This window comes from Candoia aspera, chromosome 1 (assembly GCF_035149785.1).
Source record: "Candoia aspera isolate rCanAsp1 chromosome 1, rCanAsp1.hap2, whole genome shotgun sequence".
Classification (NCBI taxonomy): Eukaryota; Metazoa; Chordata; class Lepidosauria; order Squamata; family Boidae; genus Candoia; species Candoia aspera.
In genome coordinates, this window is record NC_086153.1 from 243,416,589 (window position 1) to 243,436,476 (window position 19,888).

Sequence of the window (19,888 nt, forward strand, 5' to 3'; positions counted from 1 at the left end):
AGATAAGTAGTAGCCATTAAAGCCCTCTTTATATCGTGTGAGTATGTGTGTGCATGCATCCATGTATGTGCAAGCAAGGAAATGTACGGATGTGTAAAGGGGAGGGGAGAAAACAGGTCCTGCTCCCTTCTGGTTGTGACCTCGCCCTCTGCTCTTGCGCAGCATTCAACCTCTCTCCTCCAAGAGAAAGTGACTATCTCCCAAGACCCTAGACCAGAGTTTCTCAACCTTGACAACTTTAAGATGTGTGGACTTCAACTCCCAGAATTCCCCAGCCAGCAATTTTGGGAGTTAGGGTCAGGGTTAGGTTTAGGAAAAAAATATATCAAAAAATTATTAATTGGCTCATCCCTATATTAGGACCAACCAAAATGTTACAGAAGAGTATGCCTGCCAGTTTTTGAATTCTCCAAAGTTCCTCATCAGGCACTTACACTACAGAAGTGGACCTTCCAAACAAATTATGCAAATTATGAATATTTGCACATTTCCATCTCATCGTTAATTTAATTTCCAAACCCCTTTCAAAAATGATTTTGGAATGTTTCTGGCAATTATCGAGGGAAGAGTTGGAGGCAAACAAATGCAGAGAATACGTTTGATTTGCAGCAGGGGAGAGGGCAGCAGCACAAATCAACCTCAGGATAAAAAAAAGGAAAGGGGAGCTGAAATCAGATCTTGGACAAAAGGAGCTGTTTTCAGACTGGCTTGGGAGTGTTTGAGAGACAAGAACATATTAGGATGTGGCTATAAGGAATAGGGCTACGCAGTGGTTTGGATTCCAAGTGGAAAAGTTGTTTTGGAGCCTGTGGGGGCGCTCAGTAGCATGAGTCAGTGGCTCCTCAAAACAGGTTTGCAGGATCATCAGCTGCTGCCATGTGATCGTGGGAAAAAACACATTTGATCGCAGGAGCTGCCAAAAGGGGCTACGTGCACAACCGTCCAGGCTTTTCCTTTCTAATCCAAGCACTCTGCAACTCTTAATACGGCACGTTAGTGTCCTAACAGCCAGGAACCACGCTGAGACAAGGAATAGGTCTCTAGTGTTTTATTACTGCTACATAACAGAAATTCCTAACAAACTGAAGAAGCGTGGGAAAAACCCAGACATATAAACCCCAAAGGCTAAGGCGGGCCCGATCTGTGTCTCTTTGAATGGCTGCTTAATTCCTCAATACTACGCATGCGCTTTACAGCCTGGATGGGAGCCCCCTGCTCGCCATCCTTACTCATGACAGTTAGCTTCTCTCTTTGATGGTAGCTTCTCTCTTTCAATGGTAGCACTGAACAGCAAGGCTTTGGCAGTTCTCAGTGCCAGTCATAAGCATTTTATTTATTTGTTTGTTTGTGTGCTTGTTTGTTTGTTAAATTTATATTTTGCAGGACTCCCAAGGAATCAGCCACTGATTGTGGCAAAAAGAATGAAACTCTCAAAGAACTGGAGGGTGAGAAAGAGAAGAGAGGGAACAGAAAAGGAAAAAGGAAGGAGTGAAGTGGAATTAACATCTCAGGGTTTCTCAGTCTTGGCAACTTTAAGATGTGTGGACTTCAAATTCCAGAATGCACAAGGGGAAGGGAGAAGAACAGACCATGAGCTTACCATAGCAGCCAGCTTGACATCTTCAAGCAGCTGTGATGCTGATGGTCTCTTCTCCATGTATTGTTCAAAGAGGTAGTTTTGCCTTGCTCTTTTTATGATCTACAACAAAAAATAAATTATGTCTAGGAAGTAAGCATATACACGAAGCTGTAACCACCACATTTGAACATGCATATTTTTCCTGATCTTTCCCTCTTATGCCACCCCACTGTCATTTTTTGATGATCAAATAGAAAGCTTCTTGAGGCAGACATCTGCCTTTTTCTATTTCCTCTTTAAAGCTACTGTATATATTCATGGTGCTGTCTATCTTAAGAATTAATAAACCTTCAACTAGTGAGAGATACATTGTTAAAATGCAATTAACTATTATTTTAAATAACCTCAGTAGGAAGTCTTATTCCAGAAGTTAAATGAATTACGTATTTACATTTACCTTATCATCTATATCTGTAATATTCATACAATAGAAGACATCATATTTGAAGTAGTCTTTCAAAACTCTTCTCAGGATATCAAATGAAATATATGATCTAAAATAATTAAAAACAAGTTAATTTTGTATATGTGCTACTACTTCCCAAGCAAGTATACAGAACTGTGTATCTTAGAATAATATATAAAATAGCTTTCTTGCAATAATCATATATTAGGAAATGTGCAAACAAAAATGAGTATGATTTTTTCATGTGTTTCTTAATCAACTGATACAGAAATAGGGCATACTGAAAGCAAGGCTTATAAAATGAACAAAGTCATACAAGACAGATTTGTTCAACTCTAACAAAAACCCTACTTTACCTTGCATGCCCCATATGGGAAGCATCATACACTGTTGGGCCACAGCAATACCATTTGACTCTGTTGCCATTTTGGGGTTGAAACACATCCTACGAAGAAAAAGCACACATGGCAATGAATGAAAACTGCTGAATTTATTAAGCTTGAAAACAGCAACTTTGAATCAAAGTAACACTACTGATACCACAGCAGCCCTTGGGGTAATCAATCCATCCATCCATCCATCCATCTATCAAATTTGTCACCACCCATCTCCTCCCACCAGAGGGACTCTGGGTGGTTTACAACAACAATCAATAAAACAATAAATATACAATAAAATTACAATATATAAAATATAATATCTAAAAATACAATTACAAGTAAACAACCATTGATAAAAATAGAATCCCCAATGGCAGATAATAACTCAGTCCTTCTCAACAATTATTTCCAAGCTTAAAAAACTAATGCAACTAAAATGATGTGAGAAATGTGTTATCCAGAGATATAAGAAAGAAAAACAAGTTCACCTTATTACGAGTGAGACTATTGTATAGGCAGAGTTTGGGCTGAGGTGTTCCTTGGGGTGATGCCCAGTGAGGTTGAGTACGTTTGTTTTTACCTGGAAAAGAATTTAATTTTTTTATGAATGTTCAAGTGACAGTGTCATCAGGATACAGTGGTACAAGAAAACATTCAAGGACCTCTTATTCTGTCATTAAATATTTCAGAAGGAATGCTGAAATACACCAAAATAAATGTTTGACATAGAGACCTAATATCATAGCATAGCTGATACCATTTTTTCCCCAAAGACTGGAAGTAAAGCCAAGGTTTTTGATCATTCATAGGAGCCACAACAACTAGAAATCTACTTCTGTGAAAAGTAGAAATTAGTTTGCTAAGGTAGTCATGGTTTTCCCGCCAGAACTGTTGGGGCAGGAGGTGGGGGCAGCAGGTAGTTAAAAAAAAAAAGGCAGGATTGCATTGCATGAAATTGCTAGAAACTGCAGCTATAAAGAAAAACAATATTAACATGAGCAGTACAGATATTCCACTATATCTTTCACCGATATGCAAACTGCATATTTTGTTTAGAAATGCCTTGCTGCATTTGATTAATGTTCAGTGATTGCAGACTGAACAAAACACTTTACGTTTTGCATTCATATTATTGGAATCTTCTTTTACATTTTATCAATGGAAAAAGCATATAGAATACATTGCATCTTCTGTATTTGTCAGAATTATACCCCACCATTAGGTCAATATTTTACTAGCTACCTGCTGCTGGAATGAAAATATAATTGAATATTATCCCTTATGGGCTAAGTTGGAAAGTTTTTTATCTATTTCCTTTGTGAACATGGCAACTGCTTGAAACAACATATAGCAGAAAAGGTGTTTTATTTCCAGGTGTATGAGCAGTGATAAACCTTTGGGCCACATTGGGACATAGCTTAAGTTTTGATAATGAGGCTCACAAGTATCTAACTCTTTGGGAAAATTCTGCTCTGAAAATTGGTGGTAAATCATTCTATTTGGCGGAAGCTGGGATCATGGCTTTAAATCAACTACTATGTAATGACTATTTTAAGTATTTGGTCTTCCCAATTCACAACAGTGGAGGTATCTTCAGCTTAAGGATGTTCTAACAGATCACTGTGGCTGCCTTTACATTGGCACTAAACAGCTTCAAAAGCCAATTTCAGGGGAACAACCCCCCCCCCCAATAACTCTGAATTCAGAATTGGATTTTGGACAGGAACAAATATTAATATCTTATTAGATTCCAAAAACTAAATATGCAAAATTATTACTAAAGCAATAAAGCTTAATGTAATAATCCCTTGCCTATAAATTGTATGAAACCTCACTCAAATTTAAATCATGTTGAAATACAGTAATCAACACCAGAGACCCACTTAAAGAACTGAAGGCATGAGTAACAAGAGGCAAATCTAGAAATACTGATCACAATGCTTTACATACTACCTAAAAAACAAAATAAAACAACACGGGTATAAATTCCTGCACTGTGTCCACCAATAAATGAAACATATCTTAAGATTGGCATCAGATATAAGCAATATATTCCATGTTATTTATTTTAAATAAGCAACTCCTACTTTCTCTTTCAGAATTAATGGTTGACTGAACTTAGTTTCTTACTACCCTCCCTGCTTAATTTTTTTTTTTACTTTAACCTACTTGCAATTGTAACAGCAGAGAAATGAAGAAAAAAAATATTTAGGAGAAAAATAGGGGCTAAAATATATCCTCGTCAGTAAACAGTACAACAGAACAGGAAGGCAAATGCTGAAAAGTCCTTAAGGAGTGATCCAGAGAAGGTTACTTCAACAGGAAAATATGAGGAAATGTATCTGTACCCTAAAATGTATGATTCACAAAGTGCCATGTGGTCCTCAATTAGGAAACAGAAACAGACCAATAGGAAACACAAACTCCCTCCTATCTAGAGGACGTATCTGTAGAAGACCAGGAATAAGATGCTGATCCATACGTTCTCCTCAATCTTTGTGATCTCACTGAAGGAAAAATTTGTATCCACCGATCTCATCTGTCAACCTCTTGCACATCCTGAAGCACACAGAGCCACAGATGGGCTTGGTGAATGCTCGTTGGTTTCTGCTTTTCTTTTCCCTATTTCAGATTTCCTCCCCCCCACCCCCCACCTTTCAAATTATAAGCAATCACATAGGAAGCTCCATTTGAAGTTGCATGGCAAAACATCACTTGCTGGTGATGTTCATGAGATTATGATAAAGTTTTTCTATCTCCAAAAATTTAACTAGTGAATACCTGAACTGATTTGGGAACAGATTGCTTCGTATTTCATTCTACTTATAAGAATGTTAATTTCCCCCTAAATCTTAAAAAAAAAAAATCTGACTATGCTGCATCTATTATATTCTTGTACAAGGACCCTGTATATTCTTTGTACAAGGCACAGAAAAAAGGCTCTGCATTTCACAACCCAACAATCTACTCATCTGCTGCAGATAGGACACCATCACTTCTCTCTTGAGCTGCCCCACCCAAAAGGAATTTCCTATTCATTGCAATAGAGGAATCTAATTCACAAACACCTCTGAAAGATGTACAGAGCCTCCATCACTGTACTAGAGAATATGGGCCTACGTGCCTTTCAGGATTTTCTGATATTATTGTTATACTGACTTATGCAGGATAGAACGTAGCACTGTAATTTGAAAAATTCTGTATTTATAAATGCAAGGCAAAGCTCTCAAATTATACTACTTTTTAAAGTAGTCTTTTTTATTTACTGAAGCTTGTGTAAAACTATCCAACTTCTTCTCATATTCTTCTGTCTTGACTATTTGTTTTTACTATGTTATAGTTTTTGTTAAGGAGTTTTGAACTGTTCCATGATTATAATAATATGCCCTGGGAATTAGTTATACTGAAAAATAACAGGTACTTGTTTAATTAGTTAGAAATCAAACTGGACATTCACTTGTGTTTTCCCAACAGTCACTTTATAATGAATTCAAATAAAACATAATCTAACACAAATCTGCATTCTTAGGAAAGTGCTTTGTTTTCAATAGGGCTGAATACTGAAGTCGATGTATTGAATTGAAACTACTAACTCTGAATCAATTTGAAGGTTTTATGGACTTTGGCACATCATAAATTCAAATCAAATTGGCTGCTCAAATCATATAGCAAATTTGAACTGGATTTGGGTAATTCACACATCCCAAATGTTGAATCAGATCACTGGTCCATCTAGCACAACATTGTTGGTAATGACCATGGCCCTCCACAGTTACAAGCTTAAATTGTTCCTAGCGTTACTCTTCAGCATGCAAAGTATGCTCTGACATTCAGATATAGATCCCTTCCCTAATATAATTTCTAGTCTTAGAGACAAAAAGTGGATACCACCAATACAGTGTAAAGAGAGACAGATAGAAACAAGGCAATGCAAACCAGAATCTGAAACAGTAACTTTAGGAGCAGCCAATGTCCTGTGGTGAGGTTTGTTTTGTTTTCTGTACTTCTTCAAGCAACACCTCTCCATCCTTTATCAAATTACTTTAAAAAATCCCATATCCCAAAGTCCATCAATAGATGGCATGGATGGTGGCACTTGGAAAAACAAGCCGAAGGCTCCCTTTGCCATGCCAAGGTGGTTACATGGTTACTTAGATCCCAACTACAGAGAACAAACGTTTAACAAATATTCCTGATATAATGAACTTCTGCACCAATTTCTTTGTTTTGAAATATCTGTCTTGTCCTGTATATATCCAGACTGGATAAAGAAAAAATCACGGTGCTGAAAATGTTTCAGGATGCCTATATCAAGGATGCACACACTGATGAAATATAAATTCTCAATCAACACAATCAGCAGAAATATCAATGTTTTATAGACATGCCAGCTTGCCCTCTGCTGTCCTCAGAAAGTAGTGCTGGCATGTTTTAATCAAATGTGGAACATTTACTTGCGTAAGTAAGGCAATTATCATTAGGCATTGGCCTGCAGCTTCATGGGAGAAACAGAAACTTTAATTACAGACATCTAATAAAATTCTCACACATCTGTCCTGAGGAAACTCTCTGACATAATATAACCCAACTCTTTCCTTTCTTGTTCACATAAGCTCAGAGAATAATGTAAAGAGTCCTAAGAATCCATTTTGGATTATGTTACTATGGAACAACTTTGGAAGTATCTATAAAGTCAAGTCTGATCAGGCAAGACCCTAAGTGCGAAAGCTAAAGTCAGTGGACCTATTGGGGCCCACATCACATTTAAACAAGATTTCATCTGCTATTGTAACAAAAGTTGGTAAAAAGAAAAAATCTTGAGTTCTCCAATGACACTACTTGATAACAAATCACTCTAAATTAACAAGGCTGACTGATAAGGGAAAATACCGTTTCTGGATTTGTTTCTACATGACAACCACTTTTAGACTACTTGCTTGTGTCTGAAAAAAAAATGAAGTTTTGATTTTGGGTTTTAATGATTAAATGGCTTGATTTGATAGAACTAATGTTACTAAGGTTTGACTAATGGTAAGGGATTATACTTGTAAATGTACTCATATCTATATTGGAGAAGGTCGGAAGTCACTTTCTGTTTCTGCTCTCTCTCTGTTCTGCACTTCTATAGTTTTTCTTTTTTCTTTAGACCTGCACTCTATCTGTTCTATATTCTGTATCTTAATTATATTTGGAAAATTAATAAAATTCTTATCAAAAAAATTAACATGGCTCACCACTTTTTTTTTTTTTTTTACAAATAAAGCATCAGCAACTTTTGCAGGCTCTGATCAAATCTGCCATGATTGCACAAGTCCAGTTTTTAGAACAATGTATTATGTCTAGAAAGCAGCTGTGGTATGAGCTTATCTGGCCTTGGAGGAAAATAAATAATTGCAGTAGGGGACCAAAGGACAGCCTTGGAAACCCACAAGGACAGATACATACAGCAGCCTTGGAAACTTTAAAGTGTGTGAACTTCAATTCCCAGAATTCCCCAGCCAGCATGCTGGGGAATTCTGGGAGTTGAAGTCCCACATCTTAAAGTTGCCAAGGTTGAGAAACACTGATCTAGATTACTAATATGGTTGTATTCACAAACAATATAACTACAAACTACAGAAAGCACAGAATGTAGCTTATAGGACAGGAACGTGCATCTTGACTGTCTTACATGTGTGCCATGTCAGTTACTGAATCTAAAACTGCTGGTTTTGACATGTGACCCTCTACACAGCTCAGAACCTGGGCACCTGAAGGTCAGCCGGTACCTACCTGTCAATTAAGCACTTCAGTGGAGGTCCTTGTGCAAGAGCCTCTGCCATATGACATAGCTTCTGGAGAGAGGACCTTTTCAATATGGTACCCAGGTTGAGATATACTCTCTTCTGAGAGGTCTGCTTGGCATCTACTTTATTATTCTTACAGGGCCAAACTATGACCTTTTTATTGCATTGAGTTTTGAGATGTACTTTTGGCCCCACTGACTATTTTGCTCTATTTTTACAATTCCACCTCTATTATCCGGGATTACATTTTAATTGATTTATTCTTTTAACAAATCCCCCTTGGGAATAACAATACAGTACTATAATATATTATATAATATGATACGATATTATAATATTCATAAATCATATAGTAAAGTTGGTGGAAACTTTAGTTCACCTTTTCTACACAGTATACCCACAGTACCTGTGACATGTAATTTTCCTGCTAAAGTTCAACATTATTTATTTTACATTTTCTAAATTACAGCTGTATATAATATGAGTATTAGCTATCTTGACTCTCACTAGGAATATACTTTGACTTTACTTTCTCTATGGAATGTAAGTAACCAAGTTAAAAAACATATTACAGGCATAATTAGAATAGTATTATGTAAACCGTTTGACACCATGGCAGGGCTTGGCTCTAGTTTTAGTAATAGTTCTGCTGCATTTCCTGCATTAAAAACACTTATTGATATAATATGGGTTTGCCCCATTATAGCCCCATTTTGGCTTAACAACCTCAAATTTGTTACTATGGTTTTACAAAGATCAATACAGTTCAAAGAAGTGAATATACACTATAATTAATTTATACTTTAATATATCAACAATTTGGAAGTATTAATATATCAAGAATTATGCCTTCCAGGTGGGGGGGTGGGGGGTGCAACAAAGTGATTACAATACAGTACTTTTCTTCAACATGGAAAAATAGTGGAACCCCAGATTTACAATCTTGTTTACTTTCTGTTTTTGAACTGGTTCTCCACTGATGTAAGAGAACACTGATCCACATTATTCTGTGTGGTCAGGCTTTGGTGCTGTGTTTAAAAATGGTCTCAATTGTGTGTGCGCGTGTGTGTGTGTGTGTGTGCCCGTGTGTCTACCTCATAGGATTGATGTTTTGGGGGAATATAGAAAGAAGGGGCACTGAATGAACGTAGGATATGGATCTAATCAACATTTTTTAAACTGTAATGTAATACGCTTTTGTGTCTTCTTGTTTGTTTTTTGTCATTTTTAATTCTTTTTTCTTTTTCCCTCCCTCTCTTTGTAAATGCAAGCATGCATGTACTTACCTATCTCCATCCTAGCTCTCTTTGAAGGGCCTAAATGCTACAGCTGGTGCCTTTTGCTGAATACAACAGCAATGGTTAGTTTAGCAATTCCAAGGATAAACATCAGCACGTAACATGGGCCTTCCTGTTTCTCCTCCCTATCTTCTTCCTTCTAAGAGTAAAGAGCTATGAATTTGTCATATATTAGTAGGCACAAAGTGCTTTCTCTTCTTTAAAAAGATGAGGAAGCAAGTCATGGAAAACAAACAGTTTAAAACTGGTTTTCTTTGTGTCAGATGATGACTAAGGAGGTGGGGAGGATGCAGCACATGTCCACATTCAGCGATGGGACTATTCTAAGGAAAAATGGAGGCTGGGGGCTGGGAGAAGAGAGAGATTTGCGTATCTGGGTGGGTTATCATGCTGCAGCTGCCTCTGACTCCTAAATGCAGGAACTCAAACAAATCAAAGTGACCAAATGATTCTTGACAGATGCTTTAAACAAAGTGATAAGCAAATAGCAAGTCATTAGCTCCCTATTGTTACTTACTTGTCTGGAGTTTAGAGGAGACATGTTTTTCACAGCTGCCATCATAGATTGCTTCTATGTGCCTGAACCAACGAACAACATGGAAATGCTGGTCCACAGGTGGGCCCGAAAACTGCCTGAAAGCTTCCACATCTGCATGTGAAAATGTGAAGCCCTGGATATAACTACGGGTGCTGAGATACTCATTCAGAGCCTTCAGCCTGTCTTCCTCTTCACTAATGCTCAGAATATCAGTGTAGTCAGAAGCTGCAAAGATAGAGGCAAGCGGTCAGATCTCACTGCTCAAAAGTATCCAGAAATAAAGCGTCTCTCCACTCTATATGCATTTTGCAGCACAACATACCCGCAGTGGCTAGCTCATCTGGGGTAATGATGCAAAAAGAAAAGCAAGAAGGGGGGAAAAAGCAGAAAACAGGAGAAAAAGGCTGGAGGTCTTCAGCTTTGGAAGCAGCTGCTGAGCTAGTTATCTGAGGGAGTAAGTAGGCTGCCTCCAGGCAACCAAGGAGGAAAACCAGACAAAATTAAGTTAATCTCTCCTTTCAGGAAGCAGTGTCTGTGGATAAACTTGCTACTGTAGTAACATTTCAGACTTCTAGTACAGTATGTGTCAGGTTGAATTAGGTATGTGAAGACTTGGAAGAAAATTGAAACATCTGGCAGAAATTTATTCTTCCCCATTTTTAATACTTTTTTAAAAAAATTGGACATGAATACCTAACCATCATGCTATACTCCTTTAGAATAAGCAACATTATGCAAATTACAGAAGAGGAGTAAAAAATACTAAGCCTAGGAAACTGAGGCATGAAACTTAAAAAAAAGAAAATTAGCTAAATCTAATACCATTCACATAGCTTTCTATCTCTGCAAACCGTCCTTGCTTCCATTACATCCATCCTCCACATCATACATTGCCTTTTGTTCTTCAAAGTCTCACCTCTTTCAGAATCTCACCATCCAACCACATTTTTTGATATGCCCCTTCCTCTTAACCTGTCCAATCTTCCTTCATATATTTGTTCTGAAACATGTTCTTCATTCAATCTCTTTACATGACCAAACCATTTCAGTGTGCTTCTTTCATGCTGGTCACTCACTTTTTTATTCAATTTACAGTCATTCAGCAGCCATTTATTCTTGTCCCTATCTTTTCTAATTACACACTTATTCTTTTCCCACTGCTTCCATCTTACTTTTATGTTCTTCGTCACATATTCAATTCTCATTTCCATATAACAGTACATTATTTTTGCTTCTTTTGACAAACATTCATTCCTCTGAATAGACATACTATCCGCTACCTGTCTACCAGCATTTACATGTCTTAAAATTCATCCATTTTCCCTTCTGTAGTAAACATTCTACCAAAGTAGATACATTCATCTACTTTTAGTTTTTCACTATTTTATGTGTACCGTATTTCATTCCATTTTTCCTGTCAAATACAATCTTTGTTCTTTAATACATTTATTTTCAGACCATTTATTTTCAGACCCACGCCTCACATTGCATCCTACAATCTATGTAACACTTATTTCAAGTCATTTACATTCACACAAGAACACAGCGTCACTGCATACAGAAAAATCACACATATTCACAAAAAACTAAGAGGACATCACATATCATTTTCTTATTCCTTGCTGAATTATTTGCTAAGTATTCCATTTATTCTCACTCACATTTACTTCCAATCATTTAGTATTCAGTCAAAAGTGCTCACAGACGGTTTTTCGACTTGAAATAGTTAAATCTTCAATGTCTTTAGAGAGCTTACATATGTAATCCAAAATGATTGCATATACCTCTGTCCTGACAAGCAGGAACCATGCCGAGACGAGGAATAAGTCTCTAGTGTTTTATTACTGCTACAGTAGACAGAAAATCCTAACAAACTGAAGAAGCGTGAGAAAACCCATACAGCTAAACCCCAAAAGTCAAGGCGGGTCTGTTCTGTGTCTCTTTGAATGACTGCTCAACTCCTCACTACTACGCATGCGTTTTCCCCCCTGGATAGCCCCCCCCCCTGCTCACCATCAGTGCTCATGACACCTCTATAGAGTTTTAGCCATCATACTGTATGTGCAGACAAATGGGGCTTTAAAATACTGTGAATCACTCAACCCAAGATCATTCAGTAGCATGGAATGTCTACAACTCAAGATTTAGAAAAACTAGATCACAGCTATAATTAAATGGAGTGGGTGGTTCCAGAAAAGGATTTTGCAGAGCAAGGCAGATGTTAGTTAATGTTCATCTTCTTAATAATCAAAAGTTTTCTGGAAGATACCTGCTCATTCTGTCATCATACTTCTTCAAATTAATTTAATTAAAGCAGGGTAAGATTATGGGTATAAATATTTGAAGTATATCTAAAGGTTAGCAGGTGCACGCTGAGTACTTGAGAAGAAGAAAGAGAACAAAGTATGTGTAAAGACAAGAAACAAATTAGTCTTTTCAGACCTAGAATTCACCATCTACTTCAAACTATGATGGGACTGACAATTTGTTATCATACCTATCTTTTTCTTTCTTTGTCCAGGAAAGCCCTAATTGCTCTCCAGATTTGTTTGACTGTAACTCCCAGGATTCCCAACCAGGGCTATATCAGTAACAGACCTACCAAAGAAGTGTGTATCAGTTCAACTTTTCTCCCCACTCTCCAAATAAATAAATAAATAAATAAATAAATTTTATTAAACCTGCTTGCCACCCAACTCTCAATGATTCTGGGCAGCTCACAACAACCAACAAAGATATTACAAAAAAATCAATAAAAGATAAACGAAATAATTATTTCTACACAAATATTAAAATTAAACATCTGGTCACTCGTTTGCCTTCATATAATCTAAAAAACGAAAAGAAATAGCATAAGAATTGGTGAGGGTAAGACAACAGATTGTTAAAAAACCCTTTCCATCTGATTTATATTATACCATTCATCAATGAAACAGGCCCCCAAAAAGTAATTAGAGAGGTCATGCTGGACACTTATTTATTTCATTAATTAATCTATACACTGCCCAACTCCCAATGACTCTGGGCAGCTCAGAAGTAAAAACATTAAAAACAAAGGGGGGAAAACCCAGTAAGAGACAAAAATAGAAGAATAAAGGAGGACAAAACCCAGACAGAAATGAAGGACAAACAAACCCACACAATCTAAAGGGGGCTTCACTCATCCTTGCCAACAGCCTGGGCAAAGAACCAGGTCTTCAAGGTCCTTTGAAACACCAGCACAGCAAGATGGGGGCCATCTGGATCTTGGGGGAACCTCATTCCAGGGGGCAGGTGCTACTACAGAAAAGATGTGCTTCTGGGTTCCTGATAGATGGCATTGCTTACTTGAAGGAAGCAAGAGTGCACCAACCTTACCAGACTGAATTGGCTAGACAGATACTATAGGAGATATGAGGTCCCTCAAGTAACCAGACCCTATGCCATGAAGGGCTTTATAGGTAACAACCAACACCTTGAATTGCACCTGGAAGCAAAAAGGTAAGCAGTGCAGCTCATAAAGCAGAGGTATTACATAGGCATACTGAGGCAGACCCATCACTGCTCCTGTTGTATTCTGGACCACCTGGAACTTCTGGGTGGTTTTAAGGGCAGCTCCATATAGAGTGCACTGTAGTAGTCAAGCCATGAGGTGACCAGGGTGTGACTGTCTGAAGAGCCTCCTGATCTAGGAAAGGGCACAACTGGCACACTAGATAAAGCAATGCAAGGGTCTTCCTAGCCTCAGCTGCCCACTGCTCAGTGACCAGGACCTGTGAGTCCAGGAAGACTCCCAGATTGTGCACCACTCTTGAATGGGAAAGTGCAACCTCATCCAAGGTCAGAGATGGAATATCCCAGATCTGGGTGGTCCAAACACCCATAGCCACTTGGTCTTGGTAGGATAGAGTCAGAGATGGTTCCTCCCCATCCAAACCCATACAGCCTCCAAGCACTGGGATAGAACCTCAACAGCCTCACTTGGCCAGCCCAAAGTTGAGAGATATAATTGGGTATCATCAGCGTACTGATGACACCGAACCCCAAACTGGTGGATGACCTCACCCAATGTATTCATGTAGATGATGAAAAGAAGGTAAGAGAGAGTAGAACCCTGTGGTATCCCACAAAGGATGGGACAAGGGAGCGTTCTTCCTCCCCCACCAACACCTCCTGGAACTGGCCTCAAAGAAAGGAAGAGAACCACCACAGAATGGTGCCCCCAATCCCCAGCCCATGGATACCTTAGCTGACAGTATTGAAAGCTGCTAAGAGATCAAGGAGCACAAGAATGGCTGCACAATCTCCATCACGGCTCTGCCACAGGTCATCCACAAGCGGAACCACGGCTGTCTCAGTACTAAATCCTGGCCCAAAACCTGACTGAAACATATCTAGAAAATCTGTTTCCTCCAGCAAAGGAAATGGACTTCACTCAGCAAAGAGATCCAGGCCTACCTGCAGCCCTAGAGAGGTTCCCTTTTCTGCTCTTATCAGTTATATCTTCCATGCTGACCGGGAACAATGAGAGAGAGTTTCTAATGTGCAGGCAGTTTTTTTAGGCATTCTAGTGATATTATGCAACAGACATTTGCTGCAATTTATTTATTTTTCAAATTTTGCTACCGCCCATCTCCCCCAAAAGAGGGACTCTGGGCAGTTTACAATAAAATTAAAACTATAATAATAAACAATTAAAATCCTATAAAAATAAAACAATTCACAAATATAAAATACAATATAAATAAGTGTAAAATCCAAGAGGCTAGAAAATTCTAATCAGGTGGGAGGGGCTCTAAGGCGCGAGCCACCCCCACGAATGGCTGCCCACCTTCCCGTCCCATGCGAGACAGCAGAACCAAGTCTTCAGGGCCCTCCTGAAGGTCAGAAGTGAAGGGGCCTGCCTCACCTCTGGGGGCAAGATGTTCCAAAGGGCAGGATTGCAGCAATGCTACAGTATACTGTGTCCCCAGTCAGTACTTTAAGTTCTTTCATTCCAACAGTGAAAGGTTTATTATTAGGGCTGGGCAGATTATTCCAAAAGGTGCTTCAGTTGCAGCATTGCTCTTTGAGGTCATTTTGAGGTCACTTGAGGGCAAAGAAGATGAAGTGGCTGCCATTTCATTGATATGGAGTCCCAACAGAAGCATTTTCTGTGCATGCAGCTGTTATGCTTTGAGGAGTGGGCCTTCCTTCAGAAAACTGAGGGAAAGTGATAGTTCCCTTCTTTTTTAATTAATGTTCTACATATTTCCTCTATGGCTTAATTATATGTTTAAAAGTACCCTTCGAAATGATTTGCACAGCCCTTAAGACTCTACTAGATATTACAGATGGGAGCAACCACAAACATTTCAATGTGAAATGCTCTTTTTTGCTTTTACCCAAACTTGCTGAGCCTTTCTCTCTTTTGCACATATGATGTGGTTCACACATGGATCCTTATGTGATTGATTGAATGAATTTATATTAATATAGCAAATATATTCAATATTATCCCATGATATTATGATATTATATTATCCATGCCATCTGGATTTTATTATATTTGGAAGCTCTGTGAAATTGTTTTATAATGTGTTTTATATTGAAATTTTATTATATATTTATTGTTTTATATTGTAAACCGCCCAGAGTCCCTCCGGTCGGAGGAGATGGGAGGTGACAAATTTGATAGATAAAAAAATAAATATTAGGAACAGGATCTGTGAACAGCCAGAAACATCCTAGATAGTATTTGGCACACCAGTCTTTCACAGTTCTCTTTGTGGGTTATTTATTTATTTTATTTATCAAATTTCTCTGCCACCCATCTCATACACAATGACTCTGGGCAGCTTACAGACCATAAAATAACAATCAATAAAAACAATATAGTATAAAATCAATATAAATATGCATGAATACAAATATAAAAGTACAAAAGTATAGAGTATAAAATTCAAGATGATAATGGGTCTTAACAAAATCTTATCCTTGGCATGGTCATGGTGCCAGCCACCCTCATGAATGGCTATCCCCCCTCCTGTCCCAAGCAAGGTGGCACAACCATATCTTCACCCCCTTCTGGAAGGCTGGGAGAGTGGGGGCCTGTCTTAATTTAAATCTAGTTTTTTATCTATTCCAGTGTGCAACCAGTTCAGCTCTGGTAACACTATCATGCACAAAACAGAAGTGTTCCTCTCTCCAGAACAAGGGATAATTCTAGATGAAGACATGCCAAAAGGGCACATTTCTAACTAAAGAGAAGTCAGACAATTTTATTTATTTATTTATCAATCATATTTTTATTACCGCCCATCTCCCACACTTGGAGATGGGCGGTAATAAAAATATATTTTGCTGGAAATATAAGTGATCAAGGACATCAACAATACCTGCAGTTCTCAGTTTGTTACCTAATAATTCATTTACATGCGATTTATGGAATGCAAACCGATAACTCTCTTTTTTAATTAATGCTCTACACATTTCCTCTAAGGCTTAATTATATGCTTAAAAAGAAATGGTTAGGTTTAAAGTTAAGGACCTTAACTGTATGTTTACTTGATTATCAGACAGAAATGCAAGAAGAAAACAGTAATTATTATTTAAACAAAACTATTGTAAATAGGGCTTCATAGGTATTTCAGATCCTTAGGAATCAATCCTGAAGACTCCCCATATTTATACAGAAAGAAGTTCCTCTGAGTGAACAGCCCTGATTTTAAGTAAGTTTGCTTAAAATTTCAGGCTTCCAACTGGCTGGATTTTGTTTGTGCCTCATAATAAATCCACATCATTTTATGCACTCTTTAGTCAGGAGACATTTCTCATCAAGCACACAGTAAAACCTATGATGTACAATATAAATATCATAGCTTGTATCAAGGTGTGTTGTAGTCCTTGATCACTGTAGCATCTGAATGACACTACTGTTGGCTCTGAAAAGAATACTGTAAATTCGGTTTGGAGCATATTCTCAATACAGTTAAATATCTACACCTAAACAACAAAGATACATGTCAGTGTAACATGTAAACGCAGCCTACATCTGTTTAATAACTGTCTGATTATCTCCTCAGTGAATTATGTACTGAAGTTATTTCATAATCTGAAGTATTTGCATAATCAATTGAGCAAGCTCCAGTTTGCAATGTATCAAGCTGACCCTGTGACCTATCCCTAAAATTAAAGCCTTTTCCAGCTGGGATAAAATATAAATCATATTCTCACAGCATTTTTAAAAATTTATGAACACAGTGTTTTACAAGTACATTCATCACCAAGGTCAACTATCATAAGAAACTGTATTTAGAATACTATATACAAGTTTGATCCCTATTTCAAAAAGCCAGATAGTCCTATCAAAACCCTGGAAAAAAGATTATTTTTTTTTAATATTAAAAAACCCTAAAATTAATGGAGGTAACACAATCCTTAATTTGTCCCTATGAGAAAAGATTAAGGGATCTGCAAGTCTGTTTTTAAAAAAAACCAAGATGGGGGAGAGTATATAATAAAGCTGATAAAGTGAAACTAAAAAAAAAAAGGTAGCAGTGGTGAATTTAATCATCTTATGAAATTGACTATCAGCACTTGGCAGCACCTGGCTGGCCTTTTCCAGCTCAGTAGCTAAGAAGGGGTGAGCTTGGTTACTACTTGAGTATATACCAAGGCTGTACAAGATTGGAAAGTTACAAAATATATCAGAAAAAAGCAAGAGCAACCCACTTTCAAACTGTTGCCAAGAAACCAACATGGGAGTATCCAAGAACTCAGCAGAAGTTGAAATTTTTGGATTGAAAACCCCAGATGCTGTATACTATTTCATCTAATACATGAGACTTCTTCAGATGATCCCAAAGCACACACAGTCTTCATGGGAGGAGACAGGATGCAGATAAATAAGCAGGTTAGGTCTGCATCCTCAGGCTTCATTCTCATCATTCTTCATTTACAGACCATAAGTGCAGAAGAGAGGATTCTTAATCTGTAGAGGCTATATGTGCAATCTACAACCCTGGTATCCTGGCTCTTGCAATGCACAGAGAAGAGAAAATCTTTGGTGGCAAGAATTGGTGGGGGATGGGAGATTACCAACTTGTGCTTTCTTCTTTTTGTATGTAGACCTTAAGTGTCTGAAGAAATCCTAAGGAGGGTTACAGGCACTCCAAATTTGGATTGTACAGCCACAGAACTTGATACTCACTGGTTTTGTAAAACCTATGCCTTTTACAGCTATGAGCAACTATACCCTGGCTTGGCTTCACATTGTAGAAGACTTCCACCACTCTTTAAAGATATCAACAAGTATATATGGATAATAGGATTTGTTGTCGAGAAGCCGACAATAAAATAATGCCTATATGGCCCTGCTTTTAGGGTTCCCAGAGGCAATCTCGTACCTACTGACTTTCGATTTACTCAACGGGGGAATTGTTACGCGGTTACTATGGCTTCACGGCGGAGATGAATGAATACAAAAGCGAAATAGATTCCGAGAAAATTTTTGCTTAAATCCAGTGGCAGTACAATTGCTGTTCTGGAATGGCAACCCACCACGACCTTCAACCTCACAAATTCAATTTTTTTCCGAGCCACGTCAAAAAAAGTGACCCTTAAGACAACGGAGTTAGAATACCACAGAGTCTATCGATTAAGTTTCCGCCTCTGAAATCAATAGATATAGTCCCTACTCGCTGTCCGATCACGGACACATGACCAGCAGACCATATGCGTCTAATGATGTGATACCATGAAATTGTAGTGCCTAACCCCCTGAGCCACTATTGCAGCGCCGGGAGACCAAGCAGCACTCTCGCTGTACCGGGCTTTAATCTTTATGACATCACAATGCCTCTTCCTATCAATGGAATTCCGGGACATCCTTCTTTATTCTCAGCCCTGTTCTATTTAGAAAGGGGAACATCGCCCGAACCCAGATGCTGAAGCTTACCGGCTGCTGCCATCACGATTCTTCTTCCTTCGTCTCTGACCAGATGCAGCTCTGAGTTACAAGCTGACGCAACCAAAACCGTTTCCGGAAATACAGCTCCGCCTCTGAACGTCATTTCTGGTGGGCGTCGGGTAACCTGACAACGCACGGTCAGTACAATCTTGAAAAGGAGGGAATGTACTGTATAGACAATTGCAATAGTATGCACAGAAGGGGCACAAAAAATCTTGCATCGGTATGCAATTGGGGTGATTCGGACGTGGTATTTGTTGCAAGCCAGGGGTTTTTCAAGGATTTAAGGTGAAAGGAATGGATTATAGGCACAAATTTACTTGATTTAATTTGTTAGATTTTATATGATCTCGTTCATCCATTCTTTTCATTGTAAAGTGGTTAACTGTTTATTATTACAATATAATTTTAGAGTTAGAGCAGCCTAGGTTTTAAACATGTCTACGTCGTATTTTAGTGTATTCAAACTCAACTGATAATTCCTTTGTTTCTGCTCTGCACTTAGTTTTTAAGCATTATTATTAAAATTAAAATTAGTTCAGGTGCCTAGTATCTGAGCAGATCATGTCAGCAGATTTGTTCCCCCAGAGATGAGGCTCTTCTCCTATGAATAAATTTTCCTTTTCTTAAAGAACTCTTTATGATCGTGTATTTGAATTTAGCATAGTATTATAAATAAAGGAAGGACAGCTTGGATTTCTTTTAATCAGTATTTACCATTTGATTGATTGATTTAGGCACCCCTCAACTTCAGACTGACTTTGGGCAGCTCACAATACAAGCTATATAAAAATAACAATTTGCATGATAATAAGCAGATGGCAAATCTGGTCAATAGTAAAACAAACAACATACACCCAACTGGGAAGCCAGTCTCTGTAGCCCAAAACCTGGGAGAAGAACACTGGTTTA

The 19,888-nt window shown here is 38.1% G+C and overlaps 1 protein-coding gene across 3 annotated transcripts in view; it reads right to left on the minus strand.

Moving 5' to 3' along the window:
- The window catches only part of CARS1 (cysteinyl-tRNA synthetase 1), a 46,139-nt gene extending 27,071 nt beyond the window's left edge, over positions 1 to 19,068 (minus strand). Inside the window, exons 1-6 of one of the 3 annotated variants that reach the window (XM_063289361.1) lie at positions 18,965 to 19,059; positions 10,027 to 10,272; positions 2,914 to 3,005; positions 2,402 to 2,490; positions 2,037 to 2,133; positions 1,601 to 1,699 (exon numbers count right to left, since the gene is read on the minus strand). In XM_063289361.1, the coding sequence (XP_063145431.1) occupies positions 1,601 to 1,699; positions 2,037 to 2,133; positions 2,402 to 2,490; positions 2,914 to 3,005; positions 10,027 to 10,272; positions 18,965 to 18,977 (636 nt within the window). In that variant the 5' untranslated portion in view covers positions 18,978 to 19,059. Of the gene's footprint in view, positions 1 to 1,600; positions 1,700 to 2,036; positions 2,134 to 2,401; positions 2,491 to 2,913; positions 3,006 to 10,026; positions 10,273 to 18,964 lie in introns of all 3 variants that reach the window. The other 2 variants (XM_063289362.1, XM_063289363.1) reach the window with 2 other exon arrangements.
- Positions 19,069 to 19,888: the final 820 nt, after the last annotated feature.